Consider the following 24,023-nt stretch of genomic DNA (forward strand, 5'->3'; position numbering starts at 1 on the left):
ATTCTCTCCTTCATTTTTTTTTTAATCTTTGTTGGTTTAAAGCCTGTTTTATCAGAGACTAGGATTGCAACCCCTGCTTTTTTTGCTTTCTATTTGCCTGGTAAATATTCTTCAACATCTTTATTTTGAGCCTATGTGTGTCTTTGCACGTGACATGGGTCTCCTGAATAGAGCACACTGATGGGTCTTGACTCTATCCAATTTGCCAGCCTGTGTCTTTTAATTGGGGCATTTAGCCCATTTACATTTAAGGTTAATATTATTATGTGTGAATTTGATCCTGTCATCATGATGCTAGCTGGTTATTTTGCAGATTAATTGATGCAGTTTCTTCATAGTGTCATTGGTCTTTATATTTTGATGTGTTTTTGCAGTGGCTGGTACCAGTTTTTCCTTTCCATATTTAGTGCTTCCTTGAGGAGCTCTTGTAAGGCAGGCCTGGTAGTGACAAAATCCCTCAGCATTTGCTTGTCTGAAAAGGATTTTAGTTCTCCTTTGTTTATGAGGCTTAGTTTGACTGGGTATGAAATTCTGGGTTGAAAACTCTTTTCTTTAAGAATGTTGAATATTGGCCCCCACTCTCTTCTGAGTTCTAGCGTTTCTGCAGAGATATACACTGTTAGTCTGATGGGCTTTCCTTTGTAGGTAACCTGACCTTTCTCTCTGGCTGCCCTTACCATTTTTTCCTTCTTTTCAACCTTGGAGAATCTGACAATTGTGTGTCTTGGGGTTGCTCTTCTCAAGGAGTATCTTTGTGGTGTTCTCTGTTTTTCCTGAATTTGAATGTTGGTCTATCTTGCTAGGTTGGGGAAGTTCTCCTGGATAATATCCTGAAGTGTGTTTTCCAAGGTGGTTCCATTCTCCCCATCACTTTCAGGGACCCCAATCTATCATGTTTGGTCTTTTCACATAGTCCCATATTTCTTGGATGCTTTGTTCATTCTTCAATCTGTGATATCCTTCTTCTGCTTGATTGATCCAGCTATTGATACTCAGTGTATGCTTTATGAAGTTCTTGTGATGTGTTTTTCAGCTCCATCAGGTCATTTATGTTCCTCTTCAAACTTGTTATTCTAGTAGCAGTTCCTGTAACATTTTCTCAAGTTTCTTAGCTTCCTTTCATTGGGTTAGAACGTACTCCTTTAGCTCAGAAGAGTTTGTTATTACCCACCTTCTGAAGCCTACTTCTGTCAATTCGTCAATCTCATTCTCCATCCAGTTTTGTGCCCTTGCTGGAGAGGAGTTGTAATCATTTGGAGGAGAAGAGGGATTCTGGTTTTTTGAATTTTCAGCATTTTTGCCTTGGTTTTTCCTTATCTTCATGGATTTGTCTGCCTCTGATCTTTAAGGTTGATGATCTTTGGGTGGGGTTTTTGTGGGCGGGTCCTTTATGTTGATGTTGTTGCTTTCTGTTAGTTTTTCTTCTAACAGTCAGGCCCCTCTTCTGCAGGCCTGCTGCAGTTTGCTGGAGGTTCACTCCAGACCCTGTTGGCCTTGGTGTCACCAGTGGAGGCTGCAGAACAGCGAAGATTGCTGCCTGCTCCTTTCTCTGGAAACTTCATCCAAGAGTGACACTGGCCTGATGCCAGCTGGAGCTTTCCTGTATGAGGTGTCTGTCGACCACTGTTGGGAGGTTTCTCCCAGTCAGGAGGCGCGAGGTTCAGGGACCCACTTGAGGAGGTACTCTGTCCCTTAGCAGAGATGTTGCACTGTGCTGGGAGAATCCCTCTTGTCAGGATCAGCTGCTCTCTTCAGAGCCGGCAGGCAGGAACAATTAAATCCACTGAAGCTGCGCCCACAGCTGCCCCTTCCCCCAGGTGCTCTGTCCCAGAGAGATGGGAGTTTTGTCTGTAAGCCCCTGACTGGGGCTGTTACCTTTCCTTCAGAGATGCCCTGCCCATTGAGGAGGAATCTAGAGAAGCAGTCTGGCCACAGCCGCTTTGCTGCTCCTGGCCCAGACCTCCTAGCCTCCTTAGAACTGTCAGGGGAAAACTGCCTACTGAAGCCTCGGTAATGGTGGACGCCCCTTCCCCCACCAAGCTCAGTCATTCCAGGTCGACTTCAGACTGATGTGCTGGCAGTAAGAGCTTCTAGCCAGTGGTTCTTAGTTTGCTGGGCTCTGTGGGAGTGGGACCCGCTGAGTGAGACCACTTGGCTCCTGGCTTCAGCCCCCTTTCCAGGGCAGTGAAAGGTTCTGTCTCACTGGGGTTCCAGGTGCCACTGGGGTACGAAAAAATACTCCTGCAGCTAGCTCAGTGTCTGCCCAAATAGCCTCCCAGTTTTGTGTTTGAAACCCAGGGCCCTGGTGGTGTAGGCACACCAGGGAATCTCTTGATCTGCAGATTGCAAAAACTGTGGGAAAAGTGTGATAACCCGGTCAGGTAGCACAGTCCCTCACTGCTTCCCTTGGCTGGGGGAGGGAGGTCCCCTGCTCCTTGCACTTCCCAGATGAAGCGACACCCCACCCTACTTTCGCTCACCCTCCATGGGTTGGACCCACTGCCTAACAAGTCCCAATGAGATGAACTGGGTGTCTCAGTTGGAAATGCAGAAATTACCCACCTTCTGTGTTGGTCTCGCTGGGAGCTCCAGAGTGGAGCTGTTCCTATTCGGACATCTTGGCCCCTCCCCATTAAAACTCTCATTTTTAAAACCATCAGATCTCATGAAACTTATTCACTATCACGAGAACAGCTGGGAAAAGACTTGCCCCCATGATTCAATTACACCCCACTGCATCCCTCCCACAACACATGGGTATTGAAAATGAGATTTGGGTGGGGACACAGCCAAACCATATTATGCCCCTTGTTTGCCATGTTGTGGGCCAAAAGAAGGAAAGAAGAACTGTGACCCTTTGGGGACCCCAGACCTGGGAGCTCCCCAAGCCAGGGCTGTGACTCCCTCTTCAGGGCCCTGTAGTTCCTGGTGTCTCCAAGCTTCTGGGTGCCACTGTGTTCCCTGGTGCCAGTTGTGGAAGCTGCCTGTGGTGTGCCTGGTCCAGCTGCAGCCTCATGGAGAGCCAGCACCAGTGCTGGCACCCAGAGTTGCCCACTCCACTGCAGCAGCCAGCATGTCTGACTGCACAGTGGCCAGACCCCACACTTGCTCACATACCCCTTGTTGCTCTGAGCAGTCTCCCTTGCCAGATATGGGATGCAGGCCAGTAGTGTGAGCTGAGCACAGCCTGCCAGACCAAGTGAGCAGAATGAGTGCAGCAGGCCCAAGCAAAACTTAGGCAAGGGTGCCACCAGTCACAGAGGTTTCCGGCCAGAAAAGCAACACCCCAAAGATCCTGTAACAGTATGAACATCACAGAGTGTACTTACACAAAACTAGATGGTATAGCCTACTAAACACCTAGGCTATATGCTATAGCCTATTCCTCTTAGGCTACAAACCTGTACAGCATGCTGCTGTACTGAATACTTTAAGCAATGGTAACACAATGGTAAGTATTTGTGTATCTAAACATAAAACAGGTACAATAAAATTATCATATAAAAGATAAAAAGTAGTCACCTGTATAGGGCAGCTCTATTATAATCTGATAGAACCACCATCATATATGTGGTCCATCGTTAACTGAAACATTGTGTGGAGAGACACACAGACAGACAGACACACACACACACACACACACACACACACACACACACACAGAGAAAGAGAGAGAGGAGCAGTAATGCTCATTGTTAAAGAGAAATCCTAAACAACACAACAAGAATATCTGTAATAATATCAACTTGAATAGCTGTAAGAATTAAATTAGATAAAGTATCTATTGATTAAAGTCTTTATGTAAATGTCAACAACCTTTTTGCAGGCCACTTTCCAGAGAGAGCAACAACTCTGTTTTCACATAAGCCTTGCTTAACACCTCAGGGACCAGCTCAACCATGTGGCTTCTACACCCAGGTTTCCTGGCACAAGGTTTTTATTCCTATACTGAATATCATGCTGAGGGAGTATCCATGGGGACAGAATTCTAGGACAGCTTAAAACAATCACTCCTTAAGCTTTGGAAGCTTATCATCTAAAACGGAGGCTAATGGGTGTATCGGGAGGGAAAGAAAGAGAAGCCCATTCCTGCTCCTGACTTGATGTGTGACCCTGAAAAAGTATAGTGTTCTGTGGGTCTATCCTTGATCTCTGTAAAATGGGAATAATGTTACCTTCCTCAGAAAGCTCTGGTGGGAAAAAAGAAAAAGTACAGCAATGTCTGGCACATTGTAAGACTTGGAAAAACACTACTACTGCCCAGCTCACTTCCTCCCATAAGAGAGATGTCTTTTAAATAAACTGCATATAATATTTATCTTAGAGAACATCTGGAAATATGGGCAGAAAAGAGAAATATACAGATATTCACCTAATGTATGAATTTTTGGTGTCATTTCTGTGTCTTGGGAAGAGTAAGAAATTTTAAGAAAGACAAGAAAATAATTTGCTTTTATTTCAAGTGATTTCCAATCATCTTATTTCCCTTCTAGTTTGATACCAGTGGTGCATTTCCCACCAAGTCTTTAAAATAGAGCATAAATGAGAATAAAGTAATATTGGCACCCATGCTAAACCAGAGGACCTTGGGTGAGTCCCTCCTCCTGTGCTGGCCTCAGCTCTAACAGAGAAGACTCAATACAGAAACAGTGGTTGTGGGCATGGGGTTTGTGGAGTGAGATACATGTGGATTTGCTCTTTAGTTGAGAGACGGTTAATCTGAATAAGCAATTTATTTTATCTGAATTTCACCTTTATTCGTGTGCTATATAGGAATTGGGATGATACTTGCCCCTTAAATTTGAGATGAAGATTAAATGAATCACTGCATTGAAAGCACTCAGGGCAATGCTATATTAGTCCGTTTTCACACTGCTGTAAAGAACTACCTGAGACTGGGCAATTTATGAAGAAAAGAAGTTTAATGGACTCACAGTTCTGTAGGCTGTACAGGACACATGGCTAGGGAGGCCTCAGGAAACTTACAATCATGGCAGAAGGCAAAGGGGAAGCAAGGCACATCTTACATGATGGCAGGAGGGAGAGAGGGAGAGAGAGAGAGAGAGAAGGAGGGAGAGAAAGAAGGGGAAAGTGCCACACTTTCAAACCATTAGATATTATGAGAAGTTACTCACTATCACGAGAAGAGCAAGGGGGAAATCTGCTACCTTAATCCAATAACCTCCCATGAGTCCTCTCCCCTAACATGTGGGGATTATAATTTAACATGAGATTTGGTTGGGGACACGGAGACAAACCATATCAAATGCACAGCATCTTCTAGTGCTGAATATACATTTGCATCATTCATTATATTTATTGTTACTCCTCCCAACAATCTAAAAGAGAGTCGTGTGAATGGGGTTTGCATTGCCAGGCAATGTAATTGTTCTGTAGTGCTGCACCTTCATCTTTGTTGGGAACAAACTGGTTGACATATAGTTTAAAGGAAGACTATAAAAAGCTCAGGAGCAGTCTCAGATATATAACATTATTTAGTATAAAACAGATTTGGCATTTCCAATCCGTGCATTCAGATGCATGGTTCAAGAAATGAGACAGGCGCTGTTTGCAGATGACATGATTGTATATTTAGAAAACCCCATCGTCTCAGCCCAAAATCTCCTTAAGCTGATAAGCAACTTCAGCAAAGTGTTAGGACACAAAATCAATGTGCAAAATTCACAAGCATTCCTATACACCAATAACAGACAAACAGAGTCAAATCATGAGTGAACTCCCATTCACAATTGCTTCAAAGAGAATAAAATACCTAGGAATCCAACTTACAAGGGATGTGAAGGACTTCTTCAAGGAGAACTACAAACCACTGCTCAATGAAATAAAAAACGTTGTGCACATGTACCCTGGAACTTAAAGTATATATATATATATATATATATATATATATATATATATATATATGAAAGGACACAAACAAATGGAAGAACATTCCATGCTCATCGATAGGAAGAATCAATATCCTGAAAATGGCCATACTGCCCAAGGTAATTTATAAATTCAATGTCATCCCCATCAAGCTACCAATGACTTTCTTCACAGAATTGAAAAAAAACCTACTTTTTAGTTCATATGGAACCAAAAAAGAGCCCGCATTGCCAAGACAATCCTAAGCCAAAAGAACAAAGCTGGAGGCATCATGCTACCTGACTTCAAACTATACTACAAGGCTACAGTAACCAAAACAGCATGGTACTGGTACCAAAACAGAGATATAGACCAATGGAACAGAACAGAGCCCTCAGAAATAATACTACACATCTACAACCATCTGATGTTTGACAAACCTGACAAAAACAAGAAATGGGGAAAGGATTCCCTATTTAATAAATGGTGCTGGGAAAACTGGCTAGCCATATGTAGAAAGCTGAAAGTGGATCCCTTCCTTACACCTTATACAAAAATTAATTCAAGATGGATTGAAGACTTAAATGTTAGACCTAAAACCATAAAAACCCTAGAAGAAAACCTAGGCAATACCGTTCAGGACATAGGCATGGGCAAGGACTTCATGTCTAAAACACCAAAAGCAATGGCAACAAAAGCCAAAATTGACAAATGGGATCTAATCAAACTAAAGAGCTTCTGCACAGCAAAAGAAACTACCATCAGAGTGAACAGGCAACCTACAGAATGGGAGAAAATTTTTACAATCTACTCATCTGACAAAGGGCTAATATCCAGAATCTACAAAGAACTTAAACAAATTTACAAGAAAAAATCAAACCACCCCATCAAAAAGTGAGTGAAGGATATGAACAGACACTTCTCAGAAGAAGACATTTATGCAGCCAACAGACACATGAAAAGATGCTAATCATCACTGGCCATCAGAGAAATGCAAATCAAAACCACAATGAGATACCATCTCACACCAGTTAGAATGGTGATCATTAAAAAGTCAGGAAACAACAGGTGCTGGAGAGGATGTGGAGAAATAGGAATACTTTTACACTGTTGGTGGGACTGTAAACTAGTTCAACCATTGTGGAAGACAGTGTGGCGATTCCTCGGCGATCTAGAACTAAAAATGCCTCTTGACCCAGCCATCCCATTACTGGGTATATACCCAAAGGATTATAAATCATGCTGCTATAAAGACACATGCACACATATGTTTATTGTGACACTATTCACAATAGCAAAGACTTGGAACCAACCCAAATGTCCATCAATGGTAGACTGGATTAAGAAAATGTGGCACATATACACCATGAAATATTATGCAGCCATAAAAAAGGATGAGTTTATGTCCTTCGTAGGGACATGGATGAAGCTGGAAACCATCATTCTGAGCAAACTATTGCAAGGACAGAAAACCAAACACCGCATGTTCTCACTCATAGGTGGGAATTGAACAATGAGAACACTTGGACATAGGATGGGGAACATCACACACTGGGACCTGTCGTGGGGACAGAGGGGAGGGATAGCATTAGGAGATATACCTAATGTAAATGACGAGTTAATGACCAACATGGCACATGCATACATATGTAACAAACATGCATGTTGTGCACATGTACCCTAGAACTTAAAATATAATAATAAATAAATGAATAAATACATAATAATAAAAAGAAATGAGACAGGTGCATCTATAGATGGTTCAATAAAAATCAAAGCTCAATACTTTTCCCATGGCAAATCATTTAATATTAATTAAAACATCAACAAAACAATAAAGCACAAAACTGTGTATCTATCAAAGCTCTATGAAATGCCAATGCAATATACATGCAATGTATTTGCATGTTTGCAAGCAAAAAAAAAAATAAGGGAAAGAAATGCAGGAATATTTTAACAGTTTTTTCCTGGTTATTGATATTTTCATCTCTACAGTTAACTGTATTTTAATCATTTGAGTCATTGGTAAAATGAGTATATGTTTATGATATAATAAACCTTCAGCTTCTAAAATTTGTGTTACTTATCCAACATATCAAATATACAAAATGTTATAGAGAGCTATGAAGTGAACACTTGTGTATCCACCACCCAGGTTAAGCAATAAACTTGACAAATGTTTGAGCCCATCCCCTCATTTCACTTGTCCTTCCTCTATTCCTCAGATGTAACTCATAACCAGAGTGTGGTGTTTATATTCTCCATAAATTGCTTCATAATTTTATCATGAATAAAAGCATTCTTAAAGTATTATATATATGTTATATGCATATATTTTCATACTGTAGGTGTCTTTATTTTCCATATGATCATGATATATATTTCCACATATATATGAATATATGGTCTGATTCTTATAGGTCTAGGGCATTTATTTTCATGACTATAGAATATTCTACTGTAAGAATGAACAACAGTGTATTTTTTGGACTAATGGTACTGGACATTTTTGTTTTTCCTATAGTTTTGCTCTCACAAACAATGCTGAAGTTACCACGATTACAGATGAGGCCATGTACGGACATGCCAGACAATCTCTAGTTTCTTGCTACTCAAAGTGTGATCCATGAAATAGTAGCTTCAGCATTACCTGGTATATTAGGGATCTACCAAGAAATGGGTGTGTGTGTGTGTGTGTGTGTGTGTGTGTGTGTGTACTTTTAAAGAAATTAGCTGCCATGAATGTGGAGCCTGGAAAGCCTGCAGAGAAGGCTGGCAGGCTGGAGACCCAATGAAGAGCTGCAGTTCACATCTGAAGGCAGTTTGCTGGTGGAATTCCCTCTTCCTCAAGGGAGGTAAATCTTTTTATTCCTGAAGGCCTTCAACTGATTGGATAAGGTCAACTGACGTTCTATAGGGTAATCTGCTTTATTCAAAGTCTACAGATCTAAATGGTAATCTAATCTAAAAATACCTTCACAGAAACATTTGGAATAATGTTGGACCAAATATCTGGGTACATGGATAAGTATGTGAACTACCTAAGTAGGCCTAAGTTGGCATATAAAATTAACCATCATACCTGGGATCCTGTTACAAATGCAGATTTTGAGGCCATGCTACAGAAAATCACATCCCCAAGCTCCCACAAACTGTGCCCTCCCGTCATTACATCATCACCTTTCTTTGATGCAGGTTAGAGTGCTAAGAACACCCAGACGCCATTTCTCCCCACTTTATTTTATTTTGGTGGGGGTGAGGGACAGTGTCTAACCTTGCATGACCTAGGTTTGAGGTTTCTGCTCTTGGATGTGGCCATTGAAGGGGAGAAGGGTTCACATCCAACCACTGGCTTTCTCCAGCACAGGGGTGACAGGAGGGTGGGATCATAAGGAGTCCCGCATAGAGGGGAATTCTGAGATCATTAAAGGAATGATGCCATTAAAGACTCATGAGCAGATAACTAGGATGAATGGAATCCATATTTGCAAAGATCAGCAGCAGCTATGCACTAAGGCTGAGGGCAGGAGATATAGGCAGGAACCCCAGGGGTAAGGGGATCAGTTGGAGGCAAGTTCCGGGATGAACTATTAGGAGTGCAGAGTAACACACAGGTGCCAGAGATATTCTGAAGGAAGGCATAAAAGTTAGTTGGAGATGAGGGATAGAAAAGGGCCCCTTTGAGGCCACTCACCCTGGAGTTCCTGCAGTTGCTTCTGGACTCCTTCCACACTGAGGTTCCTAGGCTCCAATGAGGACAGGGAGGGATCCACCACCCACCCACACCAGCAACCCTTGTAAGAAGTGCAACTTTGCTGGGTGACTGTAATCTCAGCTACTTGGGAGGCTGATGCTGAAGGACTGCTTGAGCCTAGGAGTTTGCACCCAGGAGTTTGAGTTCAGCCTGGGCAACATAATGAGACCCCAACTCTAAAAAAAGTACACCCTGTTGGAGGTGTCCATAAACTTGATGCCATCATTTGCAATGGGCAGGAAAGCAAGTGACATATGGGAAATAATGCCGATTCTCAGGGATGAGCCCTTTGGATTCCATAGCCCCAGGCTCCCTGCCACCCTGTCCCTAAGGAGAGTGTGCCAAGGCCCAAGGAAATGAACAGAGAAGCTGTGGCTGGACTCTCCTGGCTGTGACTGCCATTTGCTGCTTTCTGTCCTAATCAAACTTTCCACTCCATGCTCCACGCTATTAACACATAAATGAACAATGTCAAGAATAAACGAAAGTCATCACTGCAGATCTACATAAAATTATAGCATGATGCCATGAAGAGCTTTATGTTAATGACTTTGTTAACTAAAATGAAATGGATATAAAACTGTATCTGCATTATTTCTTTTATATAAAAATGTGTGCATATATATATATTTATGTGCACATATAGATTTATTCAATCATTTATGACTGAATTGTTCTCAATGATTCTAAAAAATGGCTATGTCAATTTACATGCTTGGAAACAATGTATGTGAGTACTCATATCTCCTCCCTCCAACTTCAGAAATAATCTTGGGAAGCATACACTTTGCCTCACCATTTAGACTTCCAAGATTGTGTCCTAATGGACCATTTGCAGAGAGACGTGTGTGTGTGTGTGTGTGTGTAGAGCTAGAGAGCTCGAGAGATGAAAGAAAGAGTGAGTTCAGGTGTTTAGAATTAGCATGTGCTGGGAACATAGGACCACAGGAAATCGTGGGAATTGGCAAGAGGATGAGTGACTGGAAGACCATGGCATCCGAGCTGGCTAGGGAAGAAGGTCCAGGCTGTGGAAACCTGATGATGTACAGAGAGGAAGTAGAGGGGACATGTGTTGGGTTCCATGGTTCCTACCCACAAAGGAGTCCTGGCAGCTCCAAGAGCCTGAGCTGAACAGGCACTGTGGTTGATAAGTAACATGTGAGGCCATCCGTAGGCTACGCGTTGAGGCTGAGAAGCACACAGTGTGGTCTCTGCTCCCTGGGTGAGAGGACCAAGGCTTAGAGAGGTACAGGAGCTTGTCTTTGACTATTGAGGCACTACAGGGAAGAACAAGGTTGGCATTATTCTTTATGTAATTGCAACTATCCCCTTAGTTCCTAGTTTTAAGAAATTCACACTCCAACATATGGCTCCTTAATGTACATGTACATAAAGAACTGAAAAGTGGCAAGTGGTAGGAAGGTGGCAAGTGGTAGGAAGGTGGCAAGTGGTAGGAAATAACGTATGCCAAACGAAAGTGGAGGCATAATTTGTAAACTGGTGGTACCTCTTCTATGTCATCATTTATAGGATTATGACTTGAAAATGTCATACTGCTATTATTTTAATTTCGAAAAGGATGCCTGCTGGTTGTCTAACATGCAAGCATCACAGAAATGTGGACAATAAATTGTGCAAATGTCCTGTTCAACTCTTGCCTGCAATTTGGAATTGCTAAATGCTGGTCATTGAGAACTGATCATAATGTGAGATTCTGTGCTACTGCTGTTTGTTTAGAAATGAAAATAAATGGCTGAGCCCCTTCAAGAACATGGATGTGGAGTACCTGGTGCCAGCTCTCTGAAGAGTTCCCTGGGCAGACAGGCTGAGTCTCCCTCCCACTGCAGGTGCTAACCTGAGACTCCTCGAAAAGTGCACCTTCAGGAAAGGGAGGGGTTGGGATAGTGGATGGAAGCCCCTGGTGTGCCAGGTAACATGCCTGCTTCTGTGGGCCTCCAGGTCGAGCATATGACAGAGTTCCATTGTCTCTCAAGGCCAATATCTGGAAGGGGCATGTGTCCTTTCTCATCAGGATTTATTGACAAAATTACCTATGAAGGGAAGCCAGATCGTTGTATCTGCTAAGCCCAGCCAGCGATAAACAGGGATGCAGGGCTTTTCTGTCCTGGCCCCACTGGCTCATGGTTGGGGCAGGGGAAGAGCAATCCAGGGCACACAACATACAACATGTAACATCACTGTTTATTATGAAAATAAACGGTGATCATGAGTGGGGCAAATACACAGAACAACTGGCTCTTCAGGTGGCTATGTCCTGTGGCCTGCAAGTTAACTTTGGCTTCTTGGTCAGCCAGGCCTCCAACCCCAGTCCTTAGAGTGGCCTTAGGCTGGTGAAAAGAGGAAACAAAGAGGATGAGAAGGAAGACAAAGATGACATCAAAGGGCTCCTTTTAGGGGATTTGCTTGAAGGCCTCCACTGGGATCTTGCCCTCAGTCTAAAGGAAGTAAAGAAAAGGAGTTGGGATGTTAGTAGAGCCAGGTGCCCTGGGTTCCATCCCCACACTACCCGGCCTCCATCTTCTTGGCCCTCCTGAAGGCCCAGAGACAGCTGTCTTTTACCCCCTTGATTCCCAGACCTCACCTGGAGCATAGTGAAGACCTGACCAGCTCTGATGTAGTTCCACTTATTGTCCTGAAGGCACTTGGGGTGGGAGAATAGGTGCTCTCCATTACTACCCCAGTACAGACACGCTGACTATGCAATGCCACACTTAGTCTATGCTACCTGTTTGCTGGGACACATGTACCAATATGAGCACTATTGTAAGGATGAAAAAAGGCCTAGGGAAAATGAAAACACCTATCCCTGACATTCATTCCCACTAGAATTCAAATCAGAAACATAGGGTTATTCAAATGAAGAAGGGAGCTTAATCCATATTGGTAAAAAAGATGTTCAAGAAATAACAAGTGGAAATTCAATAATACGTTTCTTTTTTATTGAGATATAATGTACATACTGTAGCAGTCACCATTTTAAGGTGTACAATTCAGTGCTTTTTAAGTCTATTCACAAGATTGTGCAACCACCACAACTATCTAATTCCAAACTATTTTTATCGCCTCAAAAAGAAACTCCTTAGCTGTTAGAGATCACTCCCTGTTCTCCCTCTTCCCCAGATCTTGGCAACCACTACTCTGCTTTCAGTCTCTATGGATCTGGCTATTCTGAACAATTCATATGAATGGAATCATATAATTATGTGGCTTTTTGTGACTGGCTGCTCTCACTTAGCATATAATGTTTTCAAGTTTCATCCATGTCATGGCATATATCACAACTACATTCTTCTTTATGAATAATATTCCAATAATATTCCACCATATGGATGTACCACATTAATCTATCCATTCATCAGTTAAAGGTCACTTGATGTGTTTCCATTTTTTGGCTATTTCGAATAACACCATTATGGAAATTCATGTGCAAGTTGTTGAATAGGCATATATTTTCATTTCCATTGATGTACACTTAGGAGTGGGATTACTGGGTCATGTGGTAACTGCATGTTTAAGATTTTGAGGAATTGCCAAAATCTTTTCCTCAGCGACTGCTCCATTTTATGTTCCCAGTTGCAATCCATAAGATTTCCAATTTCTTTGTATTCTCACTGACATTTGTAATGTTTCTTTTTATTGACTAAAGCCATCCTAGTGGGTGTGAAGTGGCGACTCATTTCGGTTTCGATTTGCATTTCCATAATGACTAATGATGTTGAGAAATTTTTCATGTGCTTGTTGGTCATTTGTATATCTTCTTTGGAGAAAAGTCTATTCAAATCCTTTCCCCATTTTCTAATTGGGTGGTTTGTCTGTTTATTGTTGATTTGTAAGGGTTCTTCTTGTCAGCAATGTAATTTGCAAACATTTTCTCTTGTTTCATCAGTTTTCAACTTTCTTGATAGTATCTGTTGATGCACAAAAGCTTTTAATTTAGACGAAGTCTGATTTACCTATTTTTCCTTTGGTTGCTTGTGCTTTTCATTTCATATGTAAGAAATGGTGGCCTAATTCAAGGTCATGAAGATGTACACCTATAGAGTTTTACAGTTCTAGCTCTTACTTTTAGATCCTTGACCCATTTTTCAGTCAGTGTTTGCACATCATGTGAGGCAGGTGTCAACATTCATTGTTTTACAAGTTGATATCCAATTGTTACAGCATCATTTGTTAAAAAGACTACTTTTTTCTATTGGATTTTTTTTCAGCACCCAGAATGATAGTCAACTGGATATAAATGTGTGAGATTATCTGTGAATTCTGAACTCTGTTCCATTGATGCCCACGTCTCTTCCTATATCGGTACCACGCAGTCTTGATTAATGTAGTTTTGTAGCAAGTTTTGAAATCAGGAAGTGTTAGTCTTCTAACATTGTTCTTCTCTTTCAAGATGGTTTTGATTGTTTGGGGTCCACTGTATTTCCACATGAATTTTGAAATTATCTTGTCAATTTCTGCAAAGAAGCCAGTTGGGATTCTGTCAGGGACTGCAATGAATCTGTAGATTGTTCTGGGTGATATTGCCATCTTATTGATACTAAGTCTTCCAATCTGTGAACAAGGGATGTCTTTCCATTTATTTAGGTCTTCTTTAATTTTTTTCAGCAATGTTTTGAAGATTTCAGAGTATAATATTTGCATTTATTCCCTTAAATTTGTTTCTACATATTTTACTTTTTTTGATGCTACTGTAAATGGACTTGTTTTCTTAATTTCATTTTTTTGTATTGTCCATTGCAACTACATAGAAGTACAAGTGATTTTTGTGCATTATATCTTGCAACCTTGCTCAATTGGTTTATTAGTAGTTTCTTGTGGTGGGTTCTTTCAGATTTTACATATGGAAGGCAATGTCATTTGAGCCATTTACATGACCATATAAAAATTATCTACAATATATCAGTATAAAAGTATGATACCTTTTTGATGGGCCCACTTTTTTTGGAAGCAAAACATCCAGATTACTGGGGGAACCCACCCCCAATATTTCAATGTAGGTTCTTTCTATTTTCCATAAGTGTTGGCCAGCTGAGAAATAAAGAGAGACAGTATAAAGAGAGGAATTTTACAGCTGGGCCACCGGGGGTGACATCACATATCAGTAGGACCATGATGCCCGCCTGAGTCTCAGACCAGCAAGTTTTTATTAAGGGTTTCAAAAGGGGATGGGGTGTAAGGACAGGGAGTAGGTAAAAAGATCACATGCTTCAAAGGGCAAAAAGCAGAACTACTAATAAGGGTCTAACAAAGATCACATTCTTCTGAGGGAAAAAGACAAAGGGAAAAAGCAGAACTACTGATAAGGGTCTATGCTCAGCAGTGCACATATTGTCTTGATAAACATCTTAAACAACAGAAAACAGAGTTTGAGAGCAGAGAACTGGTCTGACCACAAATTTACCAGGGCAGAGTTTTTCCCCACCCTAGTGAGCCTGAAGGTACTGCAGGAGACCAGGGCGTATTTCAGTCCTTATCTCAACTGCATAAGACAGACATTCCCAGAGCAGCCATTTATAGACCTCCCCCTAGGAATGCATTCCTTCCTCAGGGTATTAATATCTTCCCTACTTGCACATCCATTTATAGGCTCTCTGCAAGAAGAAAAATATGGCTCTATTCTGCCTGACCCCGCAGGCAGTCAGACCTTACGGTTGTCTTCCCTTGTTCCCTAAAAATCGCTGTTATTCTGTTCTTTTTCAAGGTGCACTGATTTCATATTGTTCAAATACACATGTTTTACAATCAATTTGTACAGTTAACACAATTATCACAGTGGTCCTGAAGTGACATACATCCTCAGCTTACGAAGATAACAGGATTAAGAGATTAAAGTAAAGACAGGCATAAGAAATTATAAAAGTATTATTTGGGAACTGATAAATGTCCATGAAATCTTCACAATTTATGTTCCTCTGCCGTGGCTCCAGCTGGTCCCTCCATTCGGGGTCCCTGACTTCCCACAATAACAGATAGTTATTTTTCCAAATTGCATGTGAGTTTCCATTACTCACTCTTCTGATGTCCCAACTTCCCCCATCCCCATGTACTCCTAGTACTCACTTCTGAGACCACTCTAGTTTCATCCCAGACTGGGCAGAGAAAGCCTGCACCATTTCCTGTGCTCCTAGGAGAGGGAGGGCTCACAGCTGGAGGAGAGTGTGGACACTGGGATGGAGAAGGCACTCTGAGTCTCTTGGGGGCTGGCATCCCTCAGAAACAGCTTATCATTCACGATGCACAGACTGGAGGAAAGAACAATGCACCCTCAAACTGGACAGGTAGACAATTCCACACTCTCAACAACAGGATCCTTCTTAACCACTACTGCCGCTCAACAACCAAATTGCTTCCATATCCCTACTGTGCCTGCCTCCCAGATATTTTGGCTGGTACCTTCTAACCCTCCTACAGAGTCTGCCTTTGGAGAGATTGTCTACCAGCTTCACTAGATTTTTAGAACCCCAGCACGTTTACCCTGTACAACAGCGCAAGGAAGTGGATACTCTTATTCTAATTTTCAGAGAAAGGCACTGAATCTCAGAGAGGTCGAATAAGTTGATCAAGGTCACATAGTTTGTGAGTGTTGGGGTGAGGAATAAAAACTGTATTCCAACTCCAGGGCCCACACTCTTAAATATTAGGCTGGACTGTTCCTTGGATCTACCTGTTGGCCTTCCACAATATTGAGAACACCCTGAGGACTGCACCCAACACATTCCCACAACACTGACCCCAAGCTGGGGTGCGTGCTCCCACCCACAACATAGCACTAACCTGGAATTGCGGCCAGAGGTAGTGATGAAGGTCCACATGAAGGCAAGATCAGAACCCTGAGACCATCCTTCCACTTCAGAGACAACAAACACCACCACCTGAGAGTTACACAGGCTTTACATGCTCACACAGTGATCCCCAGTCAGAATCTTGCTTGACACTCACACAGAAGGGGGGACAGACCAGGACAATTGTTCATTTGGAGTCAGGCAGATGTGGCAGGAATGGGGAAGGCAACAACAGGAACAATCAGCTCCCAGTGATAGGGCCCCTATCATACATGGGGCCCTGTGAAAACCACAGGTTCACTTGATTCCTATTTCACAGTAGCCCAAGAAATGGGTTATTATTAGCCCCATTTTGCAAATGAGGAAACAGAAAGGTTAAGTAACCAGCACAAGTTCACAGAGTAAGGACCTGGGATGAGAGCTGTCAAACTCCACAGTCTGTGTCCTTAATGCACACCTGAGCTGTGCAGGGCAGACAGGCATGGACCTAGGTCAGATCAGGGTGGTTTGTGGGCAAAGTGGGGGTGGGAAAACACAGAGGGAAGAAGAGGAAGGGATGGAATGAAATCAGAGAAGCTGGGAGAATTCTGGGAAGGAGCCCAGCCAGTGGGAGGGAGCAGTGGGGGATCTGGGGAGGGGACTCTGCAGTCACTCACCTTCCTTGAACACTCCGTTGACAGAAAAGCACAGCATCCTTTCCTGAAAAGGAAGCGCTCAGGTGCTCAGGATCCCCCTTAACCTCCTACCCACCTCTGGCTCTCTGGGCCTGCCCGAGGGAGGAAGCAGGTGTTCACGGTCTGGCACCACATGTCCACCAGGATGGAGCTGAAGTCATGCTGAGTTTCAGGCAATGCACTGAGGGAGTCCACATTTCGTGGACATTTTGTGTGCTTTAGCAGCTTCCTCTGCAGGTCTATAGAGAAGAAGAGAAGCAAGGAAGGTGCGGGGTGGGGGGAGCTGCCATATCCTGGTCCTTGGCCCCTGTGATTGTTCCTGTCACACTCCTTTACCCTGCCCAATCTTCTCCGTCACACACTTACAGGGGTCTTTGAGAATTTTTATATTCCTGCTATCCTTGAAGTACTTGCACAAGTTGCTCCTAGGAGAAAAAGAGGAGCAGGAGTGGGTGGTCCGGCCAGTGTGGGCATTTCCAGGAGTTGGCCTGTGTCTGCTGGGGAGACACACAGCCCCAGCGCAGGGTCTGAGCCGTGATACTCACGGGGCTGAGTCCTTGGGGTCGAAGGGAATAGCCAAGGAGAAGCAGGCCTCATCGTGGTAAGCACTGAGGAGACCCTGTCGATCTCCAGAGTCATAGATCGAGTAATACCTGTGGGGAAGCAGTGAGGATAGGCTATCTCTGTGGCCTGGGCCCCAGATGAGACTTGAAAACTCCCAGGCTGCACGGGTGGCCCAGCCTGTCTCAGCCCTCCCCTTCCTCATGGTCCCAGGGATACTCACTGCTGCAGGAATTGCAGGACTAAATGCTTTAGGGTCTCAGATCCAGTAAAGTTTTCCTGAAATCAAAAGACAATTTGGATCTATGCGGTGGACAAAGCCTCCCTTACAGCAACCCAAATCTTGCTTGGTCCTTCTTCCTCACCTTGCAGGGTTTCATTGTCTCAGAGCTGTCAATGTCAACAATCACTGGTGCGGATAACTCTCGGCCGTCCTGGAGAAGGAAAGAGGAAGTCAGCAGTGGAGACCAAGGAGGTGGAGCTGGATGATAGATAAGATGAACATGCCCAGGGAGACAAGCATCAGAGGCTAGGTAGGAAATGGCCCTGGAAATTCCAGTGGGTGGCTTTCTCATGGGGTGCTGGACATCTCTACTATCACATGCAAATGTGTGTGTGTGGGGGGGGGGGTGGCGGCAGGGGGACACATTTTCCAGGGAGAATATTCTTGTCTTTTTCAGGAATCCATGCCTGTAAAATGGATGAGGGTCTGATACAAGCATGTAATCTAGGCAAGACCCAAAGGACTTGAGGGCATGCGTGGAGGTCCTTTTCTTGAGTAAGAGGAGACAATGATGACGGTATTATACATACTTACCAGGCGTAACAACTTGGGGAAACAATCCCGGATGGCACTGTCCAAAACCAAAAATTGAATGAAGTGACTGACAGTTCAGGGTTGCACAGTCTCTCTCCCACTCCCTCTCACACTCCTCCCTCTCCTTCCTCCTGGTTAGCTTCCATCTAGACTGTCCTGACTCCCTTTTCTCCAGTGCCACAAGAAGCAGCATTGGGAGCCCAGGCTCCAGGGCTTTCTTCCTCTCCCTCCTTCCCCTTTGCCCAAGTCACCATGGAAGGCTCTGCAGGGAGCAGGAAATGGGGTGGGAGCCCAGGGCTCTGCCACCTCACTGGCTGTCCATCAACCTGCCTGACCAGGCCCTGGCCAAGACCAGGTCAGCCCTTAGGGATGGCCCAGGATGCTGGGACACGGAGGTGAGTGAGGCCGGACTCAGGAGGCAGGAAGCGGAAGGCAGAGGGGACGACAACAGAAACGGGGTGAAGGTAGGGGAGGGATGGGTGGGTGAGACATAGGAGAGGAGAGACAAGGGAGAAACAGGATGCAATGCAAAGGGAAGGGAAAGACTCTCTACTGTGGAGGTGGAGTTCAGGGAGGAGAAGAGGAGAAAAGGGCTCCCCTGCTGCAGCCCTTTCCCTCACTGCTCCCTGGCTGGCCCTGGGGACCTAGGCAGGAAAGGAAAACATGTGCCTGTTGGGCTGGGGCCCACTGGATGCAGCTGGAGCCTTCCTCACCTGTGTGAGCTCAGTCTGAGCTGGGCATGGGAAACAGAGCAGCCACGGGGACAGGAGACCTTCTCCCGGGAGGAGTGAAGAGTCAGGCCCCAGCTCAGCATGGGGTTCAGAGTCTGGGGACCCCCTCTCCAGACCACTGCATTCTCTTCTGATGGTCCCTGACTCCTGTGCCCCTCTGTGCTGTCGCCTTGACCGAGGAATGCTACCCATCTTGGGCTACCCAGGGCTCCTCTGAGGGCCCAGGCAGGACGATGTGAGGTGGAGAAGGAGGGAAGGTGGGGCAGTGCCCTGAGAGGCCTGTCCTTCTGTCTTCTCAACCTCCTCTGCCCTCTGCCTTCCACTCGTGCCTCAGGAACGTGGCCCGCTTCTGGCCCCTTGACGCAGGAAACCCAGGTTTCTCCCCAAGGAGGGCCCAGCTCCTGGCATTGGGCCAGAGGAAGAGATGGCATGACAGCAGCCACCCAGGGCCCCAGCCCTCAGTATGGGGCAGGGAAGCCCCCATGCCAGCCCAGGACAGGTGGGGGGACCTTTTTGGAGCAAGAGAAGGAGAACCCCTCTCGGGACAGGGGAGGGAAGCCCCATCTCAGCATGGAGGCAGGAAGGCCTGTCTCAGCATGAAGCCCCGGACTAAAGGACTCTTCTCGGTCCAGGGCACCAGCATCTGAATACTGCTGGTCCTGGGGAGGTGGGGGAGCCCCACTTCCTGGAGCACACTCACAGAGGGCACACTGGAGGAAGCTTGGTGGAGACAGGCGGGAAACACACCCCAGAGCAGGTGAAAAGGGGACCATGTCAGAGGAAGGAAAGGAGACCTCTAAGCACAGATGAGTGAGTGACAGAGAGAGAGGAGAGAGAGAGAGAGAGAGAGAGAGTAGGAAGGGAGGTCTGTGGTCCTCCCAGAGGACCAAGGCTGCTTCTTCCTGCAGAAGGGCACCTTCAGACACAGCTCAGTCACCCAGGGAGCAAAGGTGCCCAGGAAGGGTGCCAGGGGTTGCCACTGACCTTACATAGGCGGACTGGTCCGAGAAGGTGCTGCACAACGGGTTCCCTTCTAGCCATAGCTCTTCGAGCTTCAGCCCTTTCACCTTGCCCAACTCCCACGCCGACTCCAGCTAAGAAAGATGGGGAGGAAACTGGAGAAGGAGGGCCAGGGAAAGAGAGACACCCAGGACCCTGGGCCCTGAATTCCCCCGGCCCTCATAGTCATCCACAGGTGCCACTGCCTGGCTGTTGCCATTATCCTGATGTGTCCTGCCCTCCACCCAAAGTTGATCTGGCTCCCCCTTCTCACCTTATTTTTGGAGAGATTCAGGGTCTTGACTTTGGGAGCCTTCTCTGTAATGTCAGAAAGGCCATCCAGCTGGTACAGTTTGTTGTTGCACAAGTTCAAAGACAACAGCTTTGGGTCAAGAAGAGTTAGAGTGGCGGCTACTATCTTGGGCCTCAGAGACAAATCTGCCCTCCACCTTATCCCTTCCACCCCTCTAACTAAATACCAGCACTGAGCCTAAGGCTTCACCTCAGGGAAATTTCTTTCAATGATCTTCAGGGTGGCAGCCATGCAGTTTCTTCGATTCAGGATTATATCAATGTCACGGCCCATCAAGTCTTGAAGAAGCCAAGAGAAGGGAATCGGAAGGCTGGGAGGGCCCTGGCTGGACCAGAGCCAGCTCCAACCCCTCTGTAAATTGCCATTCCTAAGTCTCCCTCCCAGGCAGACCTCTCTGCCCCCGCTTGTCTTAGAATTGCTGCTGTCAGCCTTACCTGGGTCAAAGCGGAGATTCTGGAGATCAAGAGCTTGCTGGGAGACATTGTACCGTTTGTTCATGGTCAGCTGCAGAGATAGAGATGAAGACAGAGGCTCTGGGGCTCTGGTGATGGTGGTGGTGGTGGTGGTGACAGGGAAAGAGGGGGCCAGGGGAAGAAGAGGTGGGTCCAGGAAGTGGACATACAATGATCCTTGAGTCTGTATTACCTTTAGCATCTCCATTTGGCCTGGCTTCAACTTATTCTTCACAGAGTAGGGCGCAGTAAAATGATTGACAAATATACATATCTGCAGGAAGGCAGGGTGGTAAGTACCAGGACCTCTAATCCCAAAGACAATGACCAGTCCCCTGGCCTGTCCTCCTGCCCAAAGACTAAGTACAGGGAATGCCCTCGGCACACACCTTTTGGTTCTCATCATCATAAATCTTATAACTGACATCCTTCAATGCGGAGGCAGCACTAGCAACCTGGACAAAGAAGCATGCCCGATTTCGGATGTAGTGGAACTACAGGGAGTGAAGGCAAGAGCAACAGTGTCAGAGGCCAATGGCCCCTGCTGAGCCAGGTCTCTCTCCGTCTCCCGTGTCCACTCATCTGGCTTCACCATCCTCTCTTACATCAACCGGAGTGAAGGGGACACTGCAATTGCTCTGGATTGAATTCATTAGCCATGCCTTGTCATACTTTATCCCATAAGGAATCTAAGCATAAAAAGAAGAAATAGCAGAGAAGGGAGAGACAACATGGAACTAAGTTTGGAGAACAGAAACAACCAGCTGTTTATTTTTCCAGCTTTCTACTTAGCTTGGACTTCTAAAGAAGGGACCACTGACATGATTTCTTATTTTTGTGCCAAATATGGATTCCCTAAGCTACCTTTCTCTCCATTCTGAAGCTCTCTTTCAAATAATCAACTTAGGGTGTTTTATGTGGTCTTCTTTCTATCAGGTTCCAGAATATTCTCTCTCTCTCTTTCTGTCTTTCTTTCATTTCTTTCTTCTTCTCCTTCCTTCCTTCTCTCTCTCTTTCCTTCCTTCCTTCCTTCCTCCCTCCCTTTCTTCCTTCCTTCCCTCCCTCCCTCCCTCCCTCCTTCCTTCCTTCCTTCTTTCTCTCTCTCTTTCTTTCTTTTTGGAGACAGAGTCTTGCTCTGTTGCCCAAGCTGGAGTGCAGTGGCATGATCCCAGCTCACAGCAACCTCCGCCTCCCAGGTTCAAGCAATTCTCCTGCCTCAGCCTTCTGAGTAGCTGGATTTACAGGTGACTGCCACCATGCCCGGCTAGTTAGTGTATTTTTAGTAGACGTGGGGTTTCACCATGTTGCTCAGGCTCGTCTCAAATTTCTAACCTCAAGTGATCTGCCTGCCTCGGCCTCCCAAAGTGTTGGGATTACAGGTGTGAGCCACCGTGCCTGGCCCAGAATATTCTACCTAATGCAGACCTCAACGAGATACTCACTGTGACCTTGAACCATTTCCTCATGTTTTCATCTTGTGTGTTCCGCCTTATTTTTCTCTCTGGAGGTTTTCTATTTCTCCAAATGGTAATATGGATTTGATCTTCACTATGTCATTTCACTAGCTTCCTGTTGCATTGGATTCTATAAGGAGTGCTGTGGGGAAAGGGAGAGAAGGCGGATATTCATTAAAGCTAAGAAAGTCTTCTATACACACTCCCCTCACTGACACGACGGCTACAATTGGGATTGCTCAGCCATTATTGCACTTCCAGCATTCTTCAGTTCTCTAATGAGAGAAGAAAAGGAAGACCACAGAGAATGAAAGGGTTGCACAGTCCCGGAGGCTGCTACGTGCAAACCAGGCTGCCTGGTCACTTACTGTCTTAGTTGGCGGTCCTTGTGGACATCCCTCATCTCCATGCTTCCATCATTCTCCTGGCAGCGTGAAGGCAGAAGTTCATACCCACCATGTTCATAATGACAGTTCCTCTTGTCAAAATTACCCTGGAAATGACTCCCACCTTTCTTCCTTCTTTGAAAAGTGCTACTACATATACGGCATTCTGCAATTGGGAACAAAACACAAGTTTGAAGACACATCAATGGTCCACTTACCATGTCTCATGTTGTGGGCTAACTCCGTGGTAGGACAAGCAAAGTGCCAACCTGCCCCAAGGGACCGATCACACAAGCCCCAGAAAACAAACTCCTCTGCCTGTCCAGATACAAGAGCCTTATCTCACAGGTGGCACAATCAGGGGAGAAATCCTGGAAGAGGAAGCAACTGTGTTGAACCTCTTAAAAAATGGAGCAGGAATTATAAAGAACAGAGGTGCGTGTGTCCATGGGTTAGACTAGACACCAGCTACACACCTGGAAAGGGTCCTAATCTTGCCTTCTCTCAGGCTTCTCTAATCAAACAACAGCACCAACACTTGGGAGACAACCTCTCTCGCACCTCCGAAATCGCACCTCCAGTCCCCAAATGCATTCTGTGAACAATCAGCAAGCTGTACTTCTTTGCCGGTGTAGTACAAGCTTTAATGACAGGTGGGACTGATGTAACAGCTTCCCAAGCTGCCCTCCTGTCTCCAGCCTTGCCCTCAACAATACTCAGTTTGAAATATCCAGAGCAAGCTTTCTTTTTGCCCAGCCCGAAATGCTTTCAGCCCAAGAGACAACTCTTCCTAAGCAAGTGACAGAATTACTAGAAAGAAAGAAAATCGGCAAGGATATTAAAAACCACTACAGTAACAGGATCTAAATGACATGAATAAAACACCGTAACCAACAACGAAAGCAGGGCATGCTTTTTCCACTCCCCCCCTACTGTCTTGCAGCATTCACGAAGGTAGACCATCTCCTGGGCCATCAAACAGACCTCAACCAATTTCAAAATGTACACGTTGTCTCAGGGCAACCTTATGAATAAAATTTCAGTCACTGCTGACCTCTCTGCAATGTACTGATTATGGCCAGGCCTCAGATTAACTTCTGTTGGGGGGGGGTCGTTGCTTTCACTGTGTGTGACCCACTGTCAGGACAGTCCTGCTACTCTCGAGTGTTGGGACTTTCCCTGTGTGCCGTTAGAAGTGAAATTAAATATGG

The 24,023-nt window shown here is 45.0% G+C and overlaps 1 protein-coding gene across 1 annotated transcript; it reads right to left on the bottom strand.

Annotated features, from left to right (window-relative positions):
- Positions 1–11,845: 11,845 nt before the first annotated feature.
- LOC129395341 (nuclear RNA export factor 5-like) lies at positions 11,846–23,714 on the bottom strand. Its single transcript, XM_055106578.1, is given in 17 exon segments — positions 11,846–15,885; positions 16,418–16,515; positions 17,176–17,338; positions 17,466–17,524; positions 17,645–17,752; positions 17,884–17,939; positions 18,026–18,094; positions 18,478–18,514; positions 20,193–20,302; positions 20,482–20,589; positions 20,710–20,798; positions 20,955–21,024; positions 21,166–21,246; positions 21,362–21,466; positions 21,578–21,661; positions 22,415–22,568; positions 22,795–23,714. Coding segments are annotated over 17 exon segments (1,644 nt in total). The 5' UTR covers positions 23,034–23,714; the 3' UTR covers positions 11,846–15,871.
- Between the last annotated feature and the right edge of the window lie 309 nt (positions 23,715–24,023).

Source organism: Pan paniscus, chromosome X (assembly GCF_029289425.2).
Source record: "Pan paniscus chromosome X, NHGRI_mPanPan1-v2.0_pri, whole genome shotgun sequence".
NCBI lineage: Eukaryota > Metazoa > Chordata > Mammalia > Primates > Hominidae > Pan > Pan paniscus.